This window comes from Protopterus annectens, chromosome 1.part2 (genome assembly GCF_019279795.1).
Source record: "Protopterus annectens isolate FY-2018-M chromosome 1.part2, PAN1.0, whole genome shotgun sequence".
Classification (NCBI taxonomy): Eukaryota; Metazoa; Chordata; order Ceratodontiformes; family Protopteridae; genus Protopterus; species Protopterus annectens.
Genome location: NC_056727.1, coordinates 282072092 through 282098312, shown reverse-complemented (window position 1 = coordinate 282098312; position 26221 = coordinate 282072092). Strand labels below are relative to the sequence as shown.

Genomic DNA, 26221 nt, shown 5'->3' with positions numbered 1-26221 from the left:
CAGCGTAATTAAAAAAAAAAAAAAAACGGATTCTAGCTTGGAATGCAATGAGAAGATGTGAAGAAGGTCCATTTGGCTGCATCATAAACATGCTTGGTTGAGGCATTCCTAAAGAGGCCTCTAATAGCAGCTGCTGCCCTAATGGAATGAACCTTTATCTGCCCTTTATAGTAATTGTCCTATGGCAGATACTTATTCTGTTCATTTTTCCTGGTTAGGAAACAGAATTTCTGTCTTAGACGTTTATTGTCTTCAGACAATATATTGCTTGCCTGTATGCATCCATCATATATCAAACTATTTACACCCTTCTTTTGTGCTAAGAAAAAACAAAAGACTGGTAGTTGAATGATATGGTGTAAGGCCAACTCTATACCAAAAAGACATAAGTGAGGGATTATTCCATAGATACAATACTCTGCTGAAAACTGTGCAATCTCCTATACACATTAGGTAAGGCTTTATAACTCAGAAAATCTATGGTCACGTTATTCCTACTAGTAAAATACTTTTCCAGCATAGAAATTTAGCAGCAATAGTTCTGGCTGGTCCAAACACAGCCATAGTCAGTTTTTCTGTGAAATAACTGAGGTCCCAAAGTGCTGCAAACTGAGTAACTGAACACATGTTGGAACACTGGCTGCTAGATGGTGAATATCACAACAGGCACACCGCGAAGAGAACCTCTTCTATTCTGTCATTAAAGACGCATCAGTCACAGGTTTTCTTGCTTTCTTCAGTACCTTATGTAGAAATAATCCCAATATAGGATTAGGGTCTCAGTCACCTAGATGTCAGTTTGAAGAGTTTGCTCCCAATGATGCACGAGGGATGGAAGGATTTTGTGGTTTTATTCTTCAGAAGTGCACTAGCATGGACAAACAGAGTTGTTTTGGTTATAAGCTTCACATTACTTTCTGTAGGAACTCTGGTTTAAGAGGAGTGGGAAGATATGCATACAGAAGATCCAGGGGCCAGTTGTGGACTAGAACATCCCTCAGGGACTCCCCCTACTGGGGATTAAGGCAAAGTAATTACTGTACTTGGTGCTAGAGGAAGTGGTGAACAGGTCGCAGCAAGGTTGGACCCAGCAGCTGAAAATCTGCTACATTTGACTGAAAGACCACTTGTGAGGCAGAGTTGACCTGCTCAGTTTATCTGCCAACACATTTGATTTCCTTGGGATGTTCACTGCTATCAGAAAGAGGTGGGAAGACATCGTCCACTGCCAAACCTTATCGCCTCTCGATATGATGAGTAAGAATGTGTTCCTCCTTGCTTATTGATATACTAAAACCACTGACATATTGTCTGTTTGGATGGAGATCACACTCCAGGGGAGAAATCCTGAAAAGCCTGCAATGCCAGGAGGGATACCAATACACTGTCCTTTGTGGGGGGGGGGGTCCACGTGTCTTGGACTGGCCTTTCCTATGAAATGTTCCCCCACCCCAGTTAGGAAGCATCTGTGCTCTCTATGGTTTGGGAAGATGGTAGAACAAATGAGTGACCTTGGAAAACTGGGGGGAATCTAACCACCACTGAACATGACTTTGCAAATGCTGGTGAGCCATATGAAAAAAAAATCATCAGCTGAGATCATACAGACAAAAGAACCACCGAGGTTCACTGTAAATCTCTCATGTAAAATTTGGCCTGAGAAACTAGAGTGACATAGGCTGCCACTGATCCTAACAGACATAATATGCACTTGTCTTGGGGGTTCAATGGGAGAAAACTGTCAATACTTGTCAAAGGGTTAGAATCCTCGATTCTGACAGTCTGGGCATCTGCAAAATGCTGTCCATATGGGTCGCAATGAACTCTATTGACTGGGCTTGCTTTAATTCTGATCTCACCATCCTGTAGTCCCCAAACTGGAGCAAGGAGTTCCTAGATGAAGTAGAGGGCGTTCCTGGTGGGGGCAGTTACAAAGCAGTTATTCAGATATGGGAACATCCAGAACCCCTGCAGTCTGAGGGGAGCTACAACCACAACTGGGGCGGGGCAGTGGTGAGATAAAAGGGAAGAGCCTGAAATGCAAATGACTGGCCCCCAGCAGAAAGTGGACGAACCTTATGGAGCACCTATTTTGATGTGATTTATTGAGCATATTCAATCATCCTTCTTTAACAGTGGTAGGAAAGACTGAACAGTGACCATGCAGAACTTTGTTTTATAAATTGGTTTAGGTGACTGAAGTCCAAGATGGGCCTGGAGTTCCCATTCATCTCTGGAACCAAAAAGAATCTGGAATGGACTCTGAATCTTAGCTGGATTGGTGGGACCTCCTGAATGACTTATTTGTCTAGCAGCTTTTTCATTTCTTGCTCTTGTCCTTCCTTTACAAGGATGAGATGTTGGGGAGTCTTTCTGAATTGGGAGGATGAAAAAGAAATGGAATTTTGTAGTCTATGGCTATGATTCCCTGCACTCACGAATCTTGGGTAATGACTGTCTGGCTAAGGTGTGCAGAGACAAGACCCCCCCGAACTGCCTTCAGAGTGTAGCAGTTGGGTAACCCTTCAGGTGCACTGAAAAAGTTTGTAAGAGAAGGGACCCCCGAAACCCTTGATTTTGCAGACCACCTCTGCCACGGAGGTGATGTCCATTGTGATTATTTCTCCCCTCTACCATTGGGGACTTATATCTACATGTGTTGTTAGTGAAGCCTTGAGATTTGCAGAGCAACAATTTCTTACCCCCCTTCTGGATCCTGAAGAAGGTCCGTTGAGGGGTAGAAAAGCATATTCCAATAGCAAACAAGATCTTGCCATCCTGTTCACTTCTAGGCAGCATCTCTTTTACCTTAGGTCCAAACAGAGTGGACCTGTCATAACAAGCATTAATGAGGGATTTTCAGACTGTACCACAAAGCTGCAAAGACACACCTAGGAGTGCTGGCACACAGCCATGCCAGTGTCTGCTGCTCCAGATGTCCCATCAACCACAAAGGTAATAAAAGTTCAAGGATACATTTGATAGGGATTGGGGAATAGCCAGCTGCATATCCACTGACTTTTTTGCCTTCTGCAGATAAGGAGCCTGACCGGGATTTGGATAGTTCTCTCAAGTCCCTTGGAAGGCATGTTACATGGGCCAAGTAATTCAGTGCCTTCAGTGCAAAGAATGAAGCATACAACTGCTTTCTAAACTGTTCAATGTCCTGGACTCACTGCTGGGGGGGAAGGACAGTAGGACTCTCCTCAGGAAGCTCTTTTGTGGCCACTGCTGTTACCACCATGGAATCCACCACAGGACCCTTGTTCCAAAATGGACTACCCTTTAAAGAAACAAATATGTTATGAGGCTTATAGGGACTGGTTCAACCATGTCTGGTTCCTTCCAAGCCTACCTAAAAAACAGGTCTATGAGTTCATCAGCAGAAGGGACCATCCAAGAAGTTGAAATGCCAGCCCCAAAAGCATGGAGAAATACAGATTCCTCCTGGGAGTGTGCATTGGTGGACCATTCCCAAGTGTCTTAACTCCAGTATCTTGCTAAAGAAAACATCTTCAAGGAAAGATCTGGAGGACCCTTTCCCCTCACAGAAATCAGTATCTGAGAGGAGTTCATGTGCCACCTTTTGCACACATGCATATGGTGTACTTCCCCAGCGAGGTGCTCTGGGGAAGACTCCAAAATAGATTGGAAGTTTACAACCTGAAATGCCTCAAGACTTTGATGGGCTGCTTGTCCTGACATGGCAGGAAGACAGGATGGAGGACCCAAAGAATCCAGTGTAGGCAGGAACATTTATGATTGAGGAAGAGATGCCAGCTCCCTAAACTGAGAAAAAAACTCTTTCGAAGGCCTTGAATAAAGATGCCAAATAAGTCCAGAAGCAGTCCCTGTAGGTTCAGAGGAACCAGACAAAAGCAAGCTCTGAGAACCCATTTGGCTAGGATCTGAAGCAGTGAGTGGAAATGAAAGGATGAGGGCCAAAGTATCAAAGGGAAGGAACAGATCCAAAAACTTCAATATAGACAGCCTCCCCCCCCCCCATGCCAGACCTTCAGGTCTGAGAACCGTGAGATTCGAGGTACTCTGAGTTAACAAAGTCTGAAGCCTAATCAGAGTTGAAGAAATCCAGTCTTTCAGATCTGATACAGGCAATCCTTGGTGCCCACTTGGAGCCATGTTCACTGAATCTAAAGGTCAGACTGAAGGAGTCACAATCATGGAAGAGGGATGGACAGCTCCTGTACCTCAGACAGCAGTCAGTACTTGGAGTAACCCCAGCTGGATCTGAGTCCTCAGGAATTTCATCATCCTACCCATGTCTGCTTTAACAGGCTATAGGTTCACTGCACTGATCTCAACAAAAAGGCCTTGGGAGGAGGCCTAGAAGCCATTTGAAAAGGATCTCTCCTGTAAAAAGGGAGACAGTATCCTGGGATTAATGGGATCCAGAGAGAACCTAGGTTCTGAAATGGGAGGCGTTGAAGACATAATCCTAAGGGGCTCTGATGTGAAAGATGGATCTGATACCCAGGCCAATTTCTAAGCTGGGTCCAAAACACCTGTTGGATCAGTGCAGGTGACTTGGATCCAAAGATCTGTAGATGCCAATGTTGGATCCAAAGACCAATCAGTTGAGGATTTATGGAAGAGACATCAGATTATGTTTTTCAGGGTGGTGTGAAGCTATTTTCATAGACTCCTGAGTCATGGGTTATCCCAAAGTATCCAAAGCTTGTTTTGCAAGGTCTTTTTGGAACAAATTCATGTGTGTTAAGTAGTTTAACACTCACAGTCAAAGTGCCAAATGAAAAGGCATGCTTTCCTATCCTGCCCATAGATATATCCTCTTGTTGGGGGTGGAGGGTGGGGGTGAACAGCTAAATACTCGACTTGAGAGTTCTTTCTTGGTGGCTGCTGCAGATATCAAAGTCCACAAGAGGACCTTTTGACCAGTACCGACCATCTCTAGGAGGATGTAAAACATTAACAGTACCTGGTTTCTGCCATGCCTCCTGGAGACCAAATACAAAAGCTGGTCTACAGGGGAGTACCACCCAAGAAGCAGAAGGGGCAGAGCTGTAAACTTCAAAGAGTAACGCCTTGTCCAGACAGGATGTGTCAGATGGCCAAAATCTCCTCTGCTTCATCAATTCAATTCTATTTGCAGGAATGGCTCTTTTACCCTTTTTGTTATTAAGTCTGTTCAACTCCACTATTACAGAAGAACTGTGTATTGTGTACTTGGTATAAGTGTGTTCTATTCAGAAGTATTTTATCTGGTTCGCTAGTGTGATATTTTGCTGGGCTGCTCCATTCAGAAGAACAAACGAACTGTGTACGTTATCTGCTGCTGTAAATCCAAACTTCTTATATTCAGAAGGATGCGTGTGCGTGTGCGTGTGCGTGTGGGTGTGTGTGTGTGTGTGTGTGTGTGTGTGTGTGTGTGTGTGTGTGTGTGTGTGTGTGTGTGTGTGTGTGTGTGTGTGTGTGTAAAATGCCCAAGTTAACTACAACTGGTAGTTAGTGTTACTCAGGCTCAAACCCTGTGCCTTGGGTACAAGGAGCAAGAGCCTGAATTCCCTTACCCATACCACCATTTGTGATTCAATGCCTGAAATGTTTGTCTCATACTTTTGGTCTGTTCCACTTAAAATTTGTGGTTTGCTAGCAAATCAGTGAGAACTGAATTCACTAAATAATGATAGCCATTTCAGTTTCAGTCTTCCTATCTTTCAGAAAACACATGGCAACACAAATATTTTATTCTAGCAACTTTCCAAGATTATACAAGCAATATTTTAAAATGTGTTCCTGGTTTTTGGCCTTTTGCCCCCCCCCCCCCCCAATACATTTAGGCTTTTTCCAGACTTCTTGTGATACAAAGCTGAGAGAGAGAGTTGAGTGTCCAGTGAATTTTATAAAGAGCTGAGAGCTTCAAGGGAAGAGAAGTTTAGTGCTGCTTATGCCAAGTCTGTTTGCATTGTTAGTAGCACAACAGGTAGCATACTTGCTTTTGATGCAGAAGGCTATGGCTACTACTCTCACAATATGTAGATGAATTGCTGATACTGTACTGTGTTGTACTTTTAAAGGGGATGGATGCTGCAAGTCCTGAGAATGTCCTCCTTTGAAGGAAATACCTACTAACTATGAACCTGTTGGTTAACTAGTGCAATGCAAGCTTGACTGGAATTAAATCATCATAATCAACCCCCCTTCCCTTTTTTTCTGATTTTCTACATGGGGTCTGCTGTTGCTTGTCAGCTTTCAACATCTCTTTCGATTCAATGCAATTCATTTTAATTTTATAAAAGACAACTGTATTTTAGTTTTATACAAGCTCAAACTTTGATATATGTTAAAATGTTTAAACAAAACACTTCTGGTTATATTTTGTGTTTAATATTTTGTCTGCTCTTCAATTTGTGTTTGAATGATGGTATCCCACAATTCCATTGAAGTGGGTGGGGTTGCATTACATGCACATTTCATGCTAATTAGCACACCAATTTCTGGCCAGTTGTACCTACTTTTCTTGGGGCTTTGTCCAGATTTTTGATGTTTTCAGGTTGAGAGGTATGGTTGGCAGTGACAGACAAAGCACACCACTATATTCTGCATAGGCAAAAGGAACACATGTAAATGACTGACTAAAACAGATTACTTGACCATGTAGTTAAAACAGATTCTGCAATCTCACTTCCAGCCACCCATACCTCATCTACCCTACACTACAGCAAAATTGGTTACACATGCACAGTAACTACTTTTCTATCTGTACTGCTTTTCTCAGCAACAGTGATCATTCTGTATGACCACACATCTCTCACAAAGGATGGGGTCTGCTACACTTTGACAAAGGAAGATTCACTCATGTAAACAAATCCAAACCCTTTAAGCAAAGCTTGCGCTACATGCAGTTACAGCCTCACTTATGCATATACAGTTAGATAAACACCACATCTTTAGAGGAAAGAAAATAAGATCTGAAGTTCTGGGCAATTTACATTTTGAATGTTTCACCAATCCAGAAAATCAGCACTACAAAATACAATGAACATTACAAATTGCATCAAAACATGAACTAAAACTTTCATACATACCAAAGGCTTGCTATAAAATGGGAAGCCCTGTAATTGTCGTAATGCATTTGTAGCAGATCCAAGTTCCTTGAAGACAACAAAGGCCTGTCCTCTCATCTTCATGGTCTTCAAAGCTACTATGTCCATTATTTGACCAAATTGGGAAAACAGGGCAAACAATGATCTTTTCAATTCTGTTGGGATGCAGACATTAAAGTTAAAACCCATTACGTATACATTTTAGTCTTTGCACTTTAAATCTAGCTTGCCAAGCAATGGAATTAAGGCACAATTATTCACCATTGTCTAGATACACAATGTAATTAGAGTGGAAGTACTGTTGCCAAAACCAGTATAAATTCCTGTAGATCATCAAAACTGCTTTCCATGGATTTTTTTTAGGACTTGAAGAAAATAAATCATTAAAAGAAGGTGCCTGGAGAAGCAGGGAAAAAGCACGTTTCAAGTGCAGTACTGCCGACATACTTGAGGATGACCAACATATATTAGGTTATCCCTCCAACTGAGCATTTTATTAGATTTGATACCTTTCAACAAAATGGACCTAAATCTTATAAGAGCAAATGAAGCAGTATCACAAAAGGTGAAAAAATGTAAACATTTTCTACTGCCATGACAAAAGGAGACGGATAGTTTTCCATCTGTTTTCAATTATGATTAAAAAAAAAAAAATCAGAATTTCGAAAGGTCTGTTTAGATTACTTTACAAGCCATCGGCTTAAATGCTTGCTGAAACATTCTTTATCTCCATATGCATGAAAATTTTGCCATAACTTTTAAAATTATTAAAATAAATGTGAAATCTACAAAAGGTGGAAACTTCTGCTGTATGTTAATTCCGTACTACTGATCTCATCAGTGAATAAATATTTTTTAAAACCAATTAAATAAAAAATAAAAAAAACAAAAATCTAAAAAAGAAACTGGTGGTATGTAATTCCTACTACTACCACGTCTCATCAGTGAATATGCGTGAAAATTTTGCCATAACTTTTAAAATTATTAAAATAAATGTGAAATCTACAAAAGGTGGAAACTTCTGCTGTATGTTAATTCTGTACTACTGACCTCTTCAGTGAATATGCGGATCACCACCAACTGAGCACTTGCCTAACTACATACAGTTGGCTCAAAACACCACAACAAATTCTGAACTGTTCTGCATTAGTATTCTCCATCTCCCCTTGCCTGAAAAATGAGAATGCTAAAACTTTTTCACATCATTAAAATTTGATTTGGTTGAAAATTAAAATTATGCACTTAACATAATGATAAATCTTTGTTGTGTATCTCCGTCCGGTTCAGCCTATGGGTTATCATATCCAACTACGATCCAGATCAGATGCCAGCCAAATCATCCAGACTTCAACTCACTGGGCTCTGCCTCCCCTACACATAATCCCACACTCCTCAACAGACACCTCAGATTGAGTTTGCCTCATCTAGAAATAGCTCTAAATTAGATTTCTCCCATAAGGGAGGAGGACAAAGGACTCCAAGAACAAAGAAGAATGAAACCTCCCCCCACTCTGTCATCTTAGATAAATATACATACCAAAAAGGAAGAGGCATAAGGGGGGAAAGTTGAACCAGACAGAGACAGACAACAATGGACCATTATGGAAAGTATATAACTTTAGTATCTGATGTTGTTTTTTCTGTCTGGTTTCAACCTATATACTTGGAAGGAACTAAGGAAGGCTAGTCTGCAACATGGTGGAGCCAAAGGAAGCCCTGGACTGAATGTCCAGCTTGTAATGAGAAACAGTGTGATGGCCACCCAAATATTTGCTGCACAGACCTCGTCCAATGAAGTTCAGGAAAAGAGAGGCGAAGAAATAGCAATAGCTCTAGCACAATGACCCTTAGGTTCGCCAGACATGATCTTGCCTCTCATGGGAAAAGCAAAAGAAACAGTCAAATAGCCACTTGGATAATGTCACATTCAACACAGGTCTGCTCAATCTGGATCTCAAAAAGGAAATAAACAGCTGGCTGGAATTTCTAAAGGATTTTTCCCTGTCCAGGTAACATCTCAAATGTCTACGCACACCCAAACAATGCATGAAGTATTCATCCTTGTTTGACAAATTTGGGAAAAACAATGGAAGGTGAATAGATCTATTCAGAGTACTCTCAGAGGCTACTTTGGGCAGAAAAGAAGGATATGTGTCGAGTAAAACCCTATCTTTATGAAACATAACGTACGGAGAAGAATTAAGGGCTCGTAGTTCTGAAACTCTTCTAGCAGAGGTAACAGCCACCAAAACGTTTTCCAAGATAACAACTTCAAGTTTGAAGTAGCTGAAGGTTCAAAAGTAGGGCCTGCAAGGACTTGCAGCACAAATGTTAAATCCCAGAAAGGGAACAGATCCCAAATGGGAGGGCGCAACAGAAATGTACCTTTGAGAAAACCCCTGGAAATTTTCAGACCAGCCAAGTGAACATTATCCCTATGACATGAAAATTAGAAATAGCTGCTAGTTGTAACTTGATTGCAAAAAAACTAGAACCTGAATTAACAACTCGGCAAGAAAATCTAGAACCAAATGCAATGGAGCAGAAAGGGAATAAAACCTCGAGATTCCACCCACATAGCAAAACATTTCCATTTAGTGGAATACACGTTCCTAGTAGACAGTGATGTCCATATTTTATCCTTGTCCCAAAAGCTATCAGACAGCTTGAAATTTCTGGCCATCAAGAGAACTGAAGAATCCATGTGGTTAGCCTGAGGGACTGCAGATTGGGAGGATCTACACCTACTGGATTAGATGCCAGATCCAGAGTGGGATCCAGAACCCAAGGGGAGGGGCATCACAGAAGATGTGACAGAATGGGGAACCACACCTAACAAGGCCAGAAGGGAGCTATGAGGATCACTGTGCTCTGCAATTGGCTGCCTTCTGGAGACATTTGACAATCAAAGGAACTGGAGGCGGGGGGTAAGTGTACAGGAGTACCAGGGACCAAGCATACAGGACAGTGTCTCTGGGTGACTGCTCCTGAGGAGGGACTTGGGCACAACAGCTGTTGCACTTGGTGTTGAAACGGGAGACAAAGAGATTGTAACATGGAGTGCCCCAGTGACAGAAGATCCAACCTGCCACTTTCAGCTTCAGAGACTACATGTGAGGAAGAAGAATGTTCTTGTTCAAGCTGTCAAACATAATGCTGGACCTCCCTGGCATGTGCATTGCAGCCAAAAACCACTGAGAGCACATAGGAACACAATTTGTGAGAGATGCAATTACATTAAGATCCTAGAGTTAATGCTCTCCCCTAGCAAGCCAGTATAGCTGGTACAGAGAAGGTTGTCAACATAAAACACCACACCTCAACCACAACACACACCCACATATGTGGAGGTCCTCAACAAAAACATACCCAAACAAAAGAGACCTCAGAGGCAAAAACACACGCAAACTGCACTGCTCACCACACCACACACAGTCCACACACACCTGTGTCTCACAGCCACTAAGGCCTAAACATAAACCCAACACATTAGTCATAGGAGACTCCTTTGTGAGACACACAGATATAGTCCTCACCAGGCTGGATAAGGAGAAAGTCATGGTTAGTTGTTTGCCAAGTGGCAGAATCCACCACATCACCCATGGACTCAAGTCTCTCAACAACATGTACTATTATGACTCTGTCATACTCCATGTTGGTGCGAATGACTTGAGACGTACCTCCCTGGACTCCATGAAGAGAGACATGCTAGAGTCCACAGAATGTGTGTCCTAGGCAGGTATGTTCCTAGCCTTAAGCAGAATTCTACTGTCACCCAGTATGGTGCCTCAATGCAAACAGAAAATGATTGATTTTAACAATTGGCTTCGTTTCTGGTGTCATTCCTGACAGCCTGGACTGATATGACGGATAAATCACGATGCTTTGCCAGAGATGGCCTGCATCAGTCTCCCCTGGTCTTCAGGCTCCTGACAAAGGCTCTTGCCTCCCCCACAGTGCCTTTTTTTAGGCAATGCCATGAGATCAAAACTACCAACATGAAAAGTTCATCAAAATGCAAATTAAGGTCATGCTGCTAAACACTAGGAGTCTAAACATGAAACTGCATTCATTGCAAGCATTCTTAAGCCTGGAAGATGCTGACATTTGTGCAGTCACAGAAACCTGGTTCAAAGCTGTGGACAGCACCCCAGCCATACCAGGTTACTCATCCTATCATACATTCAGATCCCAATCCATGGACAGCAAAGCAAAAGGAGGTGGAGTTCCAATATTATAGAAATATAAAAGACATACACCTTCAGGATGGTCAAGCAGTATGACGCACAGGAAACACTCCAGGGGCAGTTAATCATTGATGGGAACCCTATTCAAATCATAGCTAGCTACAGGCCCCCAACTTGGACTCAAAGATGTTTACTCCATCTACCTGGACCTCTTCAAATCTATCAAGATTCCCTGATCCTGGACAACTTTAACTATCCAACCATAGATTGGAAGAACTACGCATGTCAAAGATTTCTTAATTTACTCAATGCAAATGCATTGGACCAGCTGGTTGACATTCCCACAAGAGCTGAAGATATCTTGGACTTGGTATCAACCAACATGAGTAACCACTGCAGCATCCCTACAGTGTCACCCTCCCTGTAAGATCCAACCATAAAGCAGTCACTTTTGAAGTCACCATTTTCCCCAACCACCCCCTAGATAAGGTCAAACAAGAAAAATTCTCAAAAGCTGATTATACCTTCCCTCAGGAGGTTGTAAATAGCCTCCCTCCCCCTCCACAGGAACTGGTACATATGTCCAAACCTACACCAAAGTACTGTACGAGCACTTATATAGATGCATGGAATCAGGAATACCGAACAGGACAAAATCCTCCTCCTCAAGGAAGAGAAAACCTGTCTGGTGGACATCTGCAATGAGTAAACCCTATAATAAAAATAAGACAACTGCTGTCCAGGACCAAGGAGCAGGTGGCTAATTGGAAGCAATCTGTCCTTAGTCTGAACAAGCAAATAAGAGCACCAGTGAAATCTTCCAAAACAAACAGAGTCCAAACTGGCCACATCTACTAAAGACAATCACAAGGCTTTCTTCGCATATGTCCGCACTCTCAATGGAAGCACCCAGATCTGCTCAGAACTGGTGGTCAGGGGCACCACATACACAAATGCCATAAATATAGCCAACCTGCTGGGAGACAGGTTCAGTGAAAACTTCACCCCTCTGTCCCCCCAATCAGTAAATCAGGACATCCCCAACACCTGCCCCTCCTCCCCTTATCTCTATGGAGCAAGTTATCAGTGCCTTCTCAAAGACAAAAAATACAGCCTCCATGGGACCAGATAATATCACAAGCTGCATCCTACATGAACTCAGACAGGAACTTACAGCACCATTAGGCAACATATTCAACCAAAGCCTGAGTACCAGCTTCATCCCAGTCGAGTGGAGGACAGACACTGTCATCTCTTTGCACAAAAGTGGAGTGTCCATTGACCCAGGAAATTATAGACCCATCCGCCTAATTAGCCTGATCTGCAAGGCTATGGAGCGGATTGTCATGGACTTCATTAACAAGGACATTGGCAACCTCCACCCACTTGATCCTACACAGTTTCATCAAGGGGAGGTCATGCCTGTTAAATCTGGTCGACTTCTTTGAGACAGTCACCAAAGCCATGGATGAGGGGAAGACTGTGCGCATTGCCTACTCCCCATCTGGGTATGTAGATAAACTCGCTCAACTAGGCATCAATCCGTATGTTACCAGATGAGTAGCAAACTGGTTCACTGATAGAACTCACCTAGTCAAAATAGGGGAAGCTACCTCAAGTCATTGACCCATAATGAGTGGTGTACCTCAGGGATCGGTCTTAGGGCCTTTGTTGTTTGGGATATGAGGTGCAAGCCAAAACCAGTGGGCTATGGCTGACCAAGTTTGCAGATGACTGCAAGTTGGGTGCTGTCATCCGCTCCCCTAGTGATGTGGACATCCTCCACGAGGGTCTCACACACATTACTGGTGCCAAAACATGGCCTAAAATTGAATGCCAAAAATGCATCAGCATCCCCTTTGGGGAGAGTGACATCCCCACAAATTATCATATTAATAAAAAGGCCCTAACCACACAATCAGTCGTGACAGACTTGGGCACCCAGGTTGATAGCAAACTGACTTTTGACCACCGTATTGCCTCCTTTGTATAGAAAGCTTTCTACATTGCCCACCTCATTAATAAGGGCATCTCATCCAGGGACAACGTGGTCATACCATCCCTGTATTCTTCCTTTATAAGACCCATTATTGAGTGCAATGCCCCTTTCGGCATGTACAGTGGATATAAAAAGTGCACAAACCCCTGTTAAAATGCCAGGTTTTTGTGATATAAAAAAATGAAAAAACGATCCAAAAATGAACCAGCACAAGGTAGAATATGGCTATATAATCATTTATTAATCCAAAAACATACCGGTTTCGGCTGTATTAAGCCTTCTTCAGTGTAAATAGTTAAAATAATGAAAAACTACTCCATCCTGGTATAACCTTTATATAGAAAGATGTGTTGATATAACAAGATGTCTTAAAGGCATATCCACTAAATTGACCCACATTCAATATGCATATATTCAAAAACATGATAAAGTTATAATACACAATTGGTGCTGAAAACAGTATTATATTCATATAGAATAATATATGCGATATTAGAAATGTGATAATATTCATATTATAATACATAAAAGATGCATTCCATGATATATAGGAAATATGCATATTGTAATGCATAGAAAAGTCGGCTGAAACTTATTCCAATTCATTTAATCCAGGTATGAAAAGGGCCCCTTAACCTGGTAATCCAAGTTGATTCCATATTGTTAAGTCTATCGTGCCAGCCTGCTTTAAAGCTTCTATGCATAGAAATTTTGTCAATAATAATAAATTTAAATTGTGAAGTGGGATGACTGATTGTATGTTTATATAAAACATTGGACAACCTGCAATTTCTGATGGCACTAAGATGTTTACTAATTCTAAATTTTAAAGGTCTAGATGTCTGACCAACATAAAATGAAGAAGAGGTGCATGTTGCTAAATAGATAACCCAACCTGAACTGCAGTTGCCAAAAATGTTGATATGATATACCTTAGAGGTGTTTTTGCTAGAAAATTCCTTAGTTTTCAAAATATGTTCACAGGCACTGCAGTGTCCGCATGGGAAGCATCCAACCAAAGGGTCACCAAAAAGTGTCGTTTTAACTATTGTGGCAGGTTTATATCTTTTATAATGAGTCAATTGAGAATGAATAGTGCGACCCCTGCGATATGAGAAAGCACATTTCTCTGGTAAAATCTCATTAAGATATTCATCAGACTTCAGAATGTCCCAATGTTCATTAATAATCTCCCTAAATTTGACTGTATTATTCCCAAAGGTAGTAACAAGCCTGATTGGTTGAGCAATATTAGATTTATCCTCATTCCTATGTTGTTTGTATTGTAATAAAGTGGAGCGAGATATCTCCTTGGTCAAGTCCAAAGTTTTGGAAATATGATATTTGGAATATCCACGACTCACAAGCCTATTAGACAGATCTTGTGCACATACTCTGTAATCCTCATCAGACGAACAAATGTGTTTGAGGTGTAAAAATTGGCATTTCGGGATGTTTCGGGTGATGTGGCGGGGATGAAAACTGGATGCATGTAATAATGTATTATATTGCGGGAACTTTGTACCCTAGTAGCAAGTGTGTGATCTTCCTGTCTACAAACTACTACATCCAGAAACACAATTTCTTGATATTGTATGTTTAAAGTAAGTTGGATCTCCCATGGATTGTTACTTAGATACTTGTGTCTTATCACCCCGCCACACCATCCAACAATCATCTAAACATCTTCTCCAGATATTCAAGTTGTTGATACACAAATTGTGATCTGAATCATATATAGATGATTGTTTGAAAAATCCCATAAATAAATCAGCATATATGGGGGCAAAAGATGCCCCCATAACCGTGCCTCTGATCTGCCAATAAGCTTGTCCCTCAAAGTAAAAAATGTTTTCTTAATACATAATCAGTAAGTGTCAAAAGGAAATTATTGAAACCATTAGTATATAAATGCGACCTATCCAACCAATAAGAGATGGCAGAAACACCAGCGTCATGGAGAATGCTCGTGTAAAGGGATGAGACATCTAGTGTGCATAACAACCAATCTGCTTCAAACTGTGAATCCTGAATGATATTTAAAAATTCAGTTGTGTCTTGTAGCCTAGATCTAACGTTAGGCAATAAAGGTTTAGGATAGTAAGTGAGGAAAGCAGATAATGGTTCGGTTAGAGAGCCTCTCCCAGAAACAATAGGCCTCCCAGGGGGGTTGGTAGGATGTTTGTGAATTTTTGGAAGAAGATATAAATACTGAGCAATAAGCTCAGCCACTTTAAGTTGTTTACAAACATGTTTACTAATAATACCTTCATCCATAGCTAAATCCAGAAAAGAATCTATATGTATTTTAAAGTTAGGTGTCGGATCGACACCCATCTTGATATAAAATCGAGCATCAGATAGTTGCTGCAAAGCTTCAGCTTGATACATTTGAAGATCCATAATAACAATACTACCTCCCTTATCAGCTGGAGTGATAATGTCAAGATCTTGTAACGCTAGTTTTTCTGCTTGGGTAAGATTGTATGTATTAGTAGGTTGGTATCTGGTCGAAAAATGTAAATATTTGATGACACATTCCTTAAAAATAGCAACATGTTTGTACATTGGTGGTTGAAAATCCGACTTACCGAATTTAAAACCAGACGTTCTTTGAGAAAAATCATTATCTGAAAAACTTTTTGAGATCAACCAATCTACAAAAGTCATGAATATCCTTGACCAAACTATGTTCAGGAACAAATGAAGTCGGGACAATATTAAGTCCTTTGCTCAATACTTTATTATGTATAGGAGATAGTTCAAAAGAGGATATGTTATGTACATTGTTCACTGTTTCACAATATTCTGTAGGAGAAGTTGTAAGCTTTGTGGGCCTGTTTCTATGCTTTCTACCACCCCTACCTCTCTAACACCTAAAGGGTCTGATTGTTTCCTTTTGGGAGCTGGGGACCCCTGGTAGGAAGGAACATCATACTCTGTGGCGGAGGATGTATCATCTTCCGAAGTACCACTAACATCAGAATCCTTCCTTCTCAATATAGACCTTGGTCTTTTTCTACCATAATTGTTTTTATTATTAGTAAACCTAACGTACTTTTGTGTAACAAATGGTTTACCCTTGTCGTAATCCGACAGATCCCTCTGAAATTTATGTGTTTTCCTCTTTACCAGCTGTTGTTCAAGAGTGGCTAATTCCATGGCCAAATTGGTAATGCATTCCCTATAACATTCTTCTGTTTCAAAACTTTGGGCCTCAAGACAGACATTGTGAATATCTACCACTTGCAACTCAATAATTCATTCATAATAGCTGATCAGGGTATTAACAAATAGCATTGATGCCTGATGCGGGGCATGTGCCCAGTCCTGTGACAACTGAGAGTCAATTACTCCTACCAAGGGTTGAAGGCGAATCCTTAACCCTCTGGTGTAATATAAGTTTATAGGCCTTAAATAATTTTAAGTGCCAAATGTTAGACCTAAGATTTTTCATGTTCCGTGTCAATTTTTGAAAAATTATCCCACATTGATGCTTAGAATCAACCTCCACATTGTTAAAACTCATGGTCCCTGCTGCATTGAGACCGAAGGCCTCTAAATTGTCTTTATCAGCTGATAATCCTGACAAAATGCCCTTTAAATCCATAATATTGGTCACTAGCAATATATCCAAATACAATATTGACCAAAAATGTAGGCTAATGTATAAACAAACACAAAACTTATATACCAAAATGGAAAATAAATATATATATATATATATATATATATATATACATACATACATACATATATATATATATATATATATATATATATATACATATATAAATATATATATATATTTTTTTATTAAAATCTGTTATATTGATCCAATATAATGCGCAGTGAAACCATCAAAATATAAATTCTCAGTTGGCCCACAGAGGTAATTATATAACCAAATTAACTGACTGAAAAAAACAAGTAATGTAATCTCTAGTAGTCGACCATTCGTCTCCACTACTATATGTTTACTCATACGCCAAACATTCAAGCTGGGGCATAATTATATAGTTGATGGACTAAGACCTGACCAACTGATAATTATATCAGATATAAGACAATCTTACTTGTGTGTCCAAAGTTTGGTATATACTATTGATGGACATGCGTCCCAACCAATATGTTCACCTCCCAAAATCACCAGCTATCATAGACTATCCTGAAACATCGTAAGATGTCAAGAATGATTATAAAGTGAGAAAAAAATCCATAAAAATCAATTAAAAGATTAAACTCCACAAATAATGGATCAAAATAAACCAAACTACTGTTGTTGTTGTGCCCATCTTTATGGTCAAAAATTGTGATGTTTAGATGTAAATATACATGCTAAATCAACTTTTACAAAAAACTTATACTAATATTGAAACCGGAATATAAAGCTAGCGACCATATACTATCTGTCAGATCGAAAACAGACACCATATTCCACGTGGCTATCATAAATATAAAGCCAGCCCACACAGATAATACATAGAAAAAGGCCTGATAAATGGGGATCAAAATTGCATAATATTGAAGCTTATATCTAACATTGTTGTTTTTAATATGCCTGCGAAAACATCAACCATTAAAGGTTAATTAAATTGTAAAAGTAACATCACTATAAGGCACAAATTTTGTCAATTGAGCTCCCTAGAAAGTATACATATAGCAAGCAACTACAGACAGATCATAAAGTTAAATAATGGCCAGCGAGGCTAAACAGCCTTTCATATGACAAACATGATAAAAAACTTGTTTATAGTCTGTTAATTGACCTATCAATGGTGACCAAAGTCCATCGTTACCCAAACCAATATATAGTAGCACCGTAGAAAACTGCCTCGTTTCTACTACTCATAGTATAAACTGTTAAACTTGTAGAACAACATAAATAAAATGCCCATATTAACTATTGCCACAACTTGAACTGTAGAATTATATATAAAATAAATCCAAGTAAAACAGACCACCAATAAGTGGTCCAATGGTAGAAAAAATAAAGTAAATAACCAGAGTCATAAATCAGATATATGCGTAGACCAAAAATGGACTTCCTAGCGAGGCTTAAAGTCAGTCGACAGTAACTGTTGTGTATAATTCTGGTCCCGTGGCTGAAAGCTTCACAGTAATCAGTTTAACCATAAAGAAATCCAAATAAGCACTTTAGATAAAACTTAATGTCCATAAATATATGAATAAATCCTCCTGTTACACTGATTGTAAAGCGAAAGGTGGCGTCCACAAATAAAGTGGATTAAAACGCTCCTCTTGCACTAATTGTGAAACGAAAGACAATATCCGCAGGTTAGGCCCAATAGTCTCAAGTCTCAATGCTGGCCGTAAATGTTGGAATTTGAAAAAAACAATTCTAAATATTATTCACGACACACAAAACAGTCAGACCATGATCACAAGTCAAATAACAAAACTCACAGAAGGCACAAAATCCCAGGTGGATGTAGAGCCACAGAAAATGCTGCTGTCATACCAAGCGTCCCCAGCGTGTAAAGAACGCAGTCAAACAAAACCAAAAACACGCACGTGAGACTGAGTGCAAGGTTCAACCAGTAACTTGAAAAAATGATCCAAAAACGAACAAGCACAAGGTAGAATCCGGCTATATAATCATTTATTAATCCAAAAACATACTGGTTTTGGCTGTATTAAGCCTTCTTCAGTGTAAATAGTTAGAACTCTACTCGAAAAACCAGCTGTTAACGGATGGAACCACTCGCCACCCCAGAGAACAGTTCACGACACTAGGAACCACTGTACAGCCTTTTATTAATCCAAAACGCCAAACACTCCAAACATATGAACGCTTTTGTAAAATCACACACTGCGTTTTCGTTACAAGTTGACTTCATCAGATAACCCAATGCATCCATTATTGTGCCTATTTATAGTCTTACCTAAGGTAATAATTAATTCCTTAATTACATCCAATCAATGTTTAAAACAGAAATTCACAATACTCAGGATGTTAGTCTTCCATACCCCCCAATCAAAGTTCTTTCATCAAATATATGTTCCACATAGAATAAAATTATAAAAAGATTAAAAAAATGTATATATGTAAATACTTGAAATATAACATATTTTAATAAATATATACATATATATTGTTCCTTTTTAAAAAATTATATATATGTATTTATTCCTTTTTAAAAAATTAGCAGCTTATTGTCATTATTATTTGTAAAACCCTTAAATGTTATAACACCAATATAAGTACAAATACTTTCCAAAATAATTCATAAATATTCCTAATAAATAAATGTGTTACTAAACAATATAATTCATATATATTAAATAAAAACATATGTTAAAATTGAAATTTTAGTATAATATTGTGAGGAAAAACATTCTAAATTCATAATATGTATTCTGTATCTATAAGAGGACCATGGGGACCTCTGGTGGCAAAAGTAGGTATTTATTTTCCTACAACTTGGCTGCTCTTAGTTTCAATAAGGGTAATATAGTGATGTTGTCATTTAACCCTGGATATTTATCAGCATTCAATGCCACTTGCCACCATAGTTCCCTATATTCAATTCTGGTCTCCCAAGGTCCCCCCCCGGATATCTACTGGTATATGTTCTATAATCAAAAACTTAAATTTGTATTCCTTGCACATTTTACTGTGCTTATATAGAGCGTTGCTCTCTTTCTTTACAGAAATTTCATAAATATGTTCGTAAATTTGTTTTTTTAAAGTTCTTTCGGATTTACCAACATAAAAAGAACCACATTTTTCACAATAGGCAAGATATACTATGCCCTGTGTATTGCAATTAAAATATTCCGGACTATATACCTTTTTATTTCTACTTTGAATATAATACCCTTCCCCATTGGATACATAACTACATTGGGCACAGCGCCCACACTTAAAAGTACCCTTCTTGTTATTATTTCTAGTAGTAACCACCTTCTTACTCTCCAAAATATTACCCATATTTCTTGAATTCCTATAAATTATTTTCTTAGGAATATTGGATATACTTTCTATATCAGAAAAAGCCACAAACCTCTCCCATTCCTTAAGGAATATCTTACTTATTCCACTATTTATACCATTATATTCTAATACTAATGCCTGAGAATAGCCTTCAGATCTGTTGCTATTAGCACTTATTTGTCCTGTGCTTATAATGGGATTGGTTATTACTCCATTTTCTTGTCCTTTATATATTGGTTGAAATCTACCCTTTCTTCCTTCATTCACTTCCATTTTTATTTGTTCAACAAATTCTTTGGGGTAGCCTCTCTCCCTAAACATTTTTTCCAATAAATCACATTCATTTTTAAAATCCTGTTCCAAACTTGTCATGCGGCTACCCCTGACAAACTGTCCCTTAACTATACTTTTTTTACAATGTTTAGGGTGGGCACTAGTGAAATGTAGGAAGGAATTACAATACGTGGGCTTCCTATATACTTTAGATTCATAATGTCCTTCCCCCTTATAAAATTCAACATCCAAATATATTAAACTATACTCTGACACATGATGCGTAAAGCTCAAAAAACTAGTGGTTGAATTTAAATAATCTAAAAATTCAGATAGTCTGTCTCTCCCAGCAGTCCAGAGGATAACTATATCATCCAAAAATCTCCTATACATTGTCCAACATTCTTTATAAATGGAGTTAAGGACGTACTTTTCTTCCCAAAATGCTAAAATAAGATTAGCATATGTGGGGGCACAGGCTGCCCCCATAGCTACTCCCTGGGTCTGCTGGAAGAATTCACCTTTGAAATAAATGAAATTATTACTTAAAACCAAGTCCATGAGCCAAAGGCATGTTAGTTTGTCATTCCTACTCATACCTTCATATTCAAACACTATATCCTCCAATATATTCTTACCTTCATCATGAGGTATGGAGGAAAATAAATCAACTATATCAATTGTTAGGAATAACATATTGTCTTGCCATCCACAGTTATTTAGATCACTTAACTCCCATGAATCTTTCAAAATACTTGGCCTCCCAGTCCATATAGGCTTTAACTTCCTATCCACATATTTAGCCAAGATCTGGGTTTTAGAACCTTCAGCTGACACTATAGGTCTTAATGGGGGATCTAAAGGATTTTTGTGGATTTTAGGTATCCCAAAGATCACCGGGACCTTTGGTTTATCCACCTTTAAAAATCCATAACTACTAGGACTTATTAACCCTTCTTGTACCATATCATGTAAAGCCGTATCTATTTTATGGTAGGCTATATTAATCTCATTTTTAGAGACTGTTCTATACCTATTTCCATCCCATAAATGTGTATACATTTTGCTATCATAGAGGATATAGTCCATAAAAATAATCCCCCCACCCTTGTCAGGCTTCATTACTCTTATTTCCTTATTGTTCTTAATCTCATATAATAAATCTTTTTCCTTTTTAGTTAAATTATTGTAATATTTGTTAGTACTACACGACTTTCTGATTTCTTTTTCAACCACTTTCTCTAAATTCTTTATTTGGGGATGTAGTGGTGGATTATATATACTTTTTCTCCTTAATATATCACAATCCATCCCATTACTTTTTCTTATATTGTTTGTACTAGGCCACATCACATTAAAATTCACTTTTCTCAGAAATAGTTTCTAAAAGGCTTTTAGCCATGTCTCCATTATTATTCGGTATAAACTTCAAACCCTTAGAAAAGAGAGTAAAATGCTCATTCTCCACATTTAAACTACTAAAATTATAAATACTAAAATTATTCCTGGTAAGACAAACCTTATCAATGGGTCCATCAACACTATCAATCGGGAGATGCGGGCCGGGGCTTAATAATATTTCCCCCTCCCCCTTATGCCTCCCCTCCACTGAAAATTCCCATTCTGTGGACCCTGTTTGTTAATTAAGCGCTCAGATCTTCGTAAAGGAGGGAAAGCTTCATCAAATTCCCTATCACTTTCTCCATAATGTTCATCTCCCCTATCATGTCCCATTCTCTCTACCTCTTCTATACCATTACTATACTCAGTATATGTATTTCCATAATTTCTATATGGCCCCTGAGGTTTTGGATAACTATTGTGGGTATTATAATCATGTATATCTCTTTCTAGTTTTTTAATCTTTCTCTGAATAAGGTCATTACACCTCTGTTCAACATTTTTCCTAATATTAAAATACTTGAATTTCTCTTCCTGCACACTAAACATTAAATCCCTATGGATGCATTGGTCCAATATTTCAATATCCTTTTGAATACCATCCAGTATTCTCACATTTTCTTTAACAATTAATTTAAGCATGTCTAAACCACATCTGTTAAAAATACCAACCAACTCTTTGTAATAATTAGAACCAACCATTACATTGTTGGGAAACTTGAAGACCCTAAGGCCCTTAGGCACAATTTATTTCCCAATACATTCATTTAAATACTCATTTTCGATAATCATTGCCCTATATTTATACATTAGGTTACTTAAACTGTTCAATTTTTGTTTGTAAGTCCCATTTATAAAAGTAGGTCCATTATTATTATTGGCATGAAAATCAATGTTAGGTTTGGAGCGTAACCAATCTAAATTGTTAATGGTTACATTCAAAGCTCCTGCATGGCTCACAGTACCCGTTATTTCCTCATTGTCATCGTTGCAATTGTTTCTTTCCTCTCTCCCCTGTTGGCCAGTGTTACCATCTCCAAACAAACGGGGTGTAGCGGAGGGATGAAAAGTATTATCAACTCCAGGGTCGCCGATCCTATTCCTCCGATCAATAAGCTCTCCCTGTTCTCGTCCCCCTCCATTATCACGATTGCCAGAACAATGGTGGAAAGCAGGACCTTGTGAACCGTTCTTTTCCAGCAAGGCCAAGCTGAGAGGCGTTAGGACAGCTTACTGAGCTTATAAATATCCTATCAGCTTACGCGTACTGCCCACGTCATCGGAACCACGTAACTCTGCTGTGGAAGAGCAGTCCATCTCGCTCCTCAAATAACCAAGAAACGAACAATATAAGGAACTGACAAAAGAACTCAGAACTCTACTCGAAAAACCAGCAGTTAACGGATGGAACCACTCGCCACCCCAGAGAACAGTTCACGACACTAGGAACCACTGTACAGCCTTTTATTAATCCAAAACGCCAAACACTCCAAATATATGAACGCTTTTGTAAAATCACACAATGCGTTTTCGTTACAAGTTGACTTCATCAGATAACCCAATGCATCCATTATTGTGCCTATTTATAGTCTTACCTAAGGTAATAATTAATTCCTTAATTACATCCAATCAATGTTTAAAACAGAAATTCACAATACTCAGGATGTTAGTCTTCCATACCCCCCAATCATAGTTCTTTCATCAAATATATGTTCCACATAGAATAAAATTAAAAAATGTATATATGTAAATACTTTCGCGTTGTCATCGTTGCAATTGTTTCTTTCCTCTCTCCCCTGTCGGTCAGTGTTACCGTCTCCAAACAAACGGGGTGTAGTGGAGGGATGAAAAGTATTATCAACTCCAGGGTCGCCGATCCTATTCCTCCGATCAATGAGCTCTCCCTGTTCTCGTCCCCCTCCATTATCACGATTGCCAGAACAACGGTGTAAATAGTTACAATAATGAAAAACTACTCCATCCTGGTATAACCTTTATATAGAAAGATGTGTTGATATAAAGTACAGTTTTGTACCTACCATAAATGTAGATGTCCGATAGGCATGCATCTGCAGTCCTTACAAATGGGTTGTCCTGTCGTCAGGCAGCCCTTCGGTCGGCCGGATTTCAAAGTCTGGGTCTGGCCTCGGCTTTTGTCGCACTTCACCCGACGTCATAGCTGCAGTTCTTCGGGTATAAAGGCATCAGCCAACGCCATTTTCCTCAGTGTTTCTTGCCCCAGATGCCAGGTGCCCTCTAGGAAGGCTAAATTTGGATAAATGCAAATGGTTCCAAATAGTAGAGCAAACAAAAATAAGCATGTATGTACATATATACAAACAAATACACCATAATAGATTCCCCCAGCTAGCTACAAGATGGGCAAATACCCTAGGAGTACCACAGAGGGGAAGGAGGGTGGGTAATCCTGACTGCAGATGCATGCCTATCGGACATCTACATTTATGGTAGGTACAAAACTGTACTATGTCCTTCAAGGATGCATCTGCAGTCCTTACAAATGGGTAGAATACCATAGCCAAACTGGGGGAGGAGGAGAAATAAGATCCCTTGCAAAACAGCAATGGCAAAACCTGCTCGGGATATGGAGTATAAAGGTAAATTATAATGCTTGGCAAATGTATGCACGGAGCTCCAAGTAGCAGCCTTTAAAATGTCTTTGGTAGCCACCGTAAAAAGCTGTGGTAGTGGCTGTAGCCCTTGTAGAATGAGGCCTGATGTTTTCTGGAGTTTTCTTCCCATGGTAGGAGTAACAAAATCTAATGCAATTTCCTATCCACTTAGAGATTGTCTGTTTTGAAATTGCTTTTCCTTCCATTCCTGTTGCATATGCTACCAGTAACTGGTCAGTTTTCCTATTGCTCTTGGTCCTGTCCAGGTAGTAGCGTAATTGTCTATGCACATCCAAGGTATGCAGTAGTCTTTCTCCCCTGTTCTGTGGGTTGGGGAAGAATGTAGGTAGGTGGATAGCCTGATTCAAAGATACTTTGGAGACCACCTTAGGCATAAAAGAAGGATTTGTTCTCATGGACACTCTATCTTGATGGAAGATCAGGAAGGGCTGTACTGCCATTAATGCCTGTAGCTCAGATACCCTTCTTGCTGAAGTGATTGCCAGTAGGAAGGCAGTTTTCCAAGATAAGTATTGTAATTCTGCTGTTGCTGCTGGTTCAAATGGAGGGAGTGTCAATTTTTCTAGTACAAAGTTCAAGTCCCATGCTGGCAATGGTGGCTTCCTAGGAGGTTTTACATTTTTAATTCCTCTCAGAAACTGCCTGAGCAGAGGATGTGAGAAGACTGGAGGATCCAAGTCGTATTCTGCTGAAATAGCTGATGCATGAATCTTAATGGAAGAATAGGACAGTCCTTTGTGGAAGAGCTCTGCCAAGTATTCCAGGATGTTGGCTATGTTTACCAGTGACACATTCTCTCCTCTTTCAGTACTCCAAATGGAATATCTTTTCCATTTTGCTGAATAATTTTTCCTTGTTGAAGGTCTGCGAGACTCCAAGATAATGTCTTTAACCCTTTGGGATAAATTTGGGTTATTTCTTCTTATGCAATGTTCCAGGCAGTTAGCTGCAGTGTTTTCAGGTTTGGATGCAGGGTGTTGTAGTTGTTCTGTGTTAACAGCAAGGGAACAAGGGGTAGTTGCCATATTTGTTCCCGAGACATGCTCCTCAGTAATGGGTACCAATGTTGTCTTGGCCAGTCTGGAGCTATCTGGATGATCCTTGGACGGTCCTCTTTGATCTTCAATAGCACTTTGTGCATCAAAGGAAGTGGTGGGAATGCATATGCTGTCAGGTTTTTCCAACTGAAAGATAGGGAGTCCACCTTCCAAGCAAGAGGGTGGTACGTCCTTGTGCAGAATTTCTTTAGTTGGTGATTGCGTGGGGATGCAAGTAAGTCTATTTGTGGGAGCCCCCATTTTCTTGTAATGGTTTTGAAGATGTCCGGATGCAGCATCCATTCGTGGGCATCCGTGGTAGTCCTGCTTAGTATGTCTGCTAGAATGTTTTCTTTTCCTGGTACAAAAATTGCTTGTAACTGGACGTTGTAACTCAAGGCCACATTCCAGAGGTCCATTGCCATCCGGCATAGAGGGTACGAATGTGTGCCTCCCTGTTTGTTGATGTATCACATAACTGTGGTGTTGTCTGTCCTTATCAACAGTTGACCTTGTCGAAGAAATGGTCTGAATGTCTGAATTGCCAGTTTTACTGCCAGCATTTCCTTTTGATTTATGTGTAGGTGCAGCTGGTCTTGAGTCCATAAGCCTTGTATGCACTGTCCA

The 26221-nt window shown here is 39.5% G+C and overlaps 1 protein-coding gene across 1 annotated transcript in view; it reads right to left on the bottom strand.

Moving 5' to 3' along the window:
* The window catches only part of SNRPB2 (small nuclear ribonucleoprotein polypeptide B2), a 536801-nt gene that overhangs the window by 334706 nt on the left and 175874 nt on the right, over positions 1-26221 (bottom strand). Inside the window, exon 3 of the mRNA XM_044056063.1 lies at positions 7068-7240. Coding sequence (XP_043911998.1) covers positions 7068-7240 — 173 coding nt within the window. The remainder of the gene's footprint in view (positions 1-7067; positions 7241-26221) is intronic.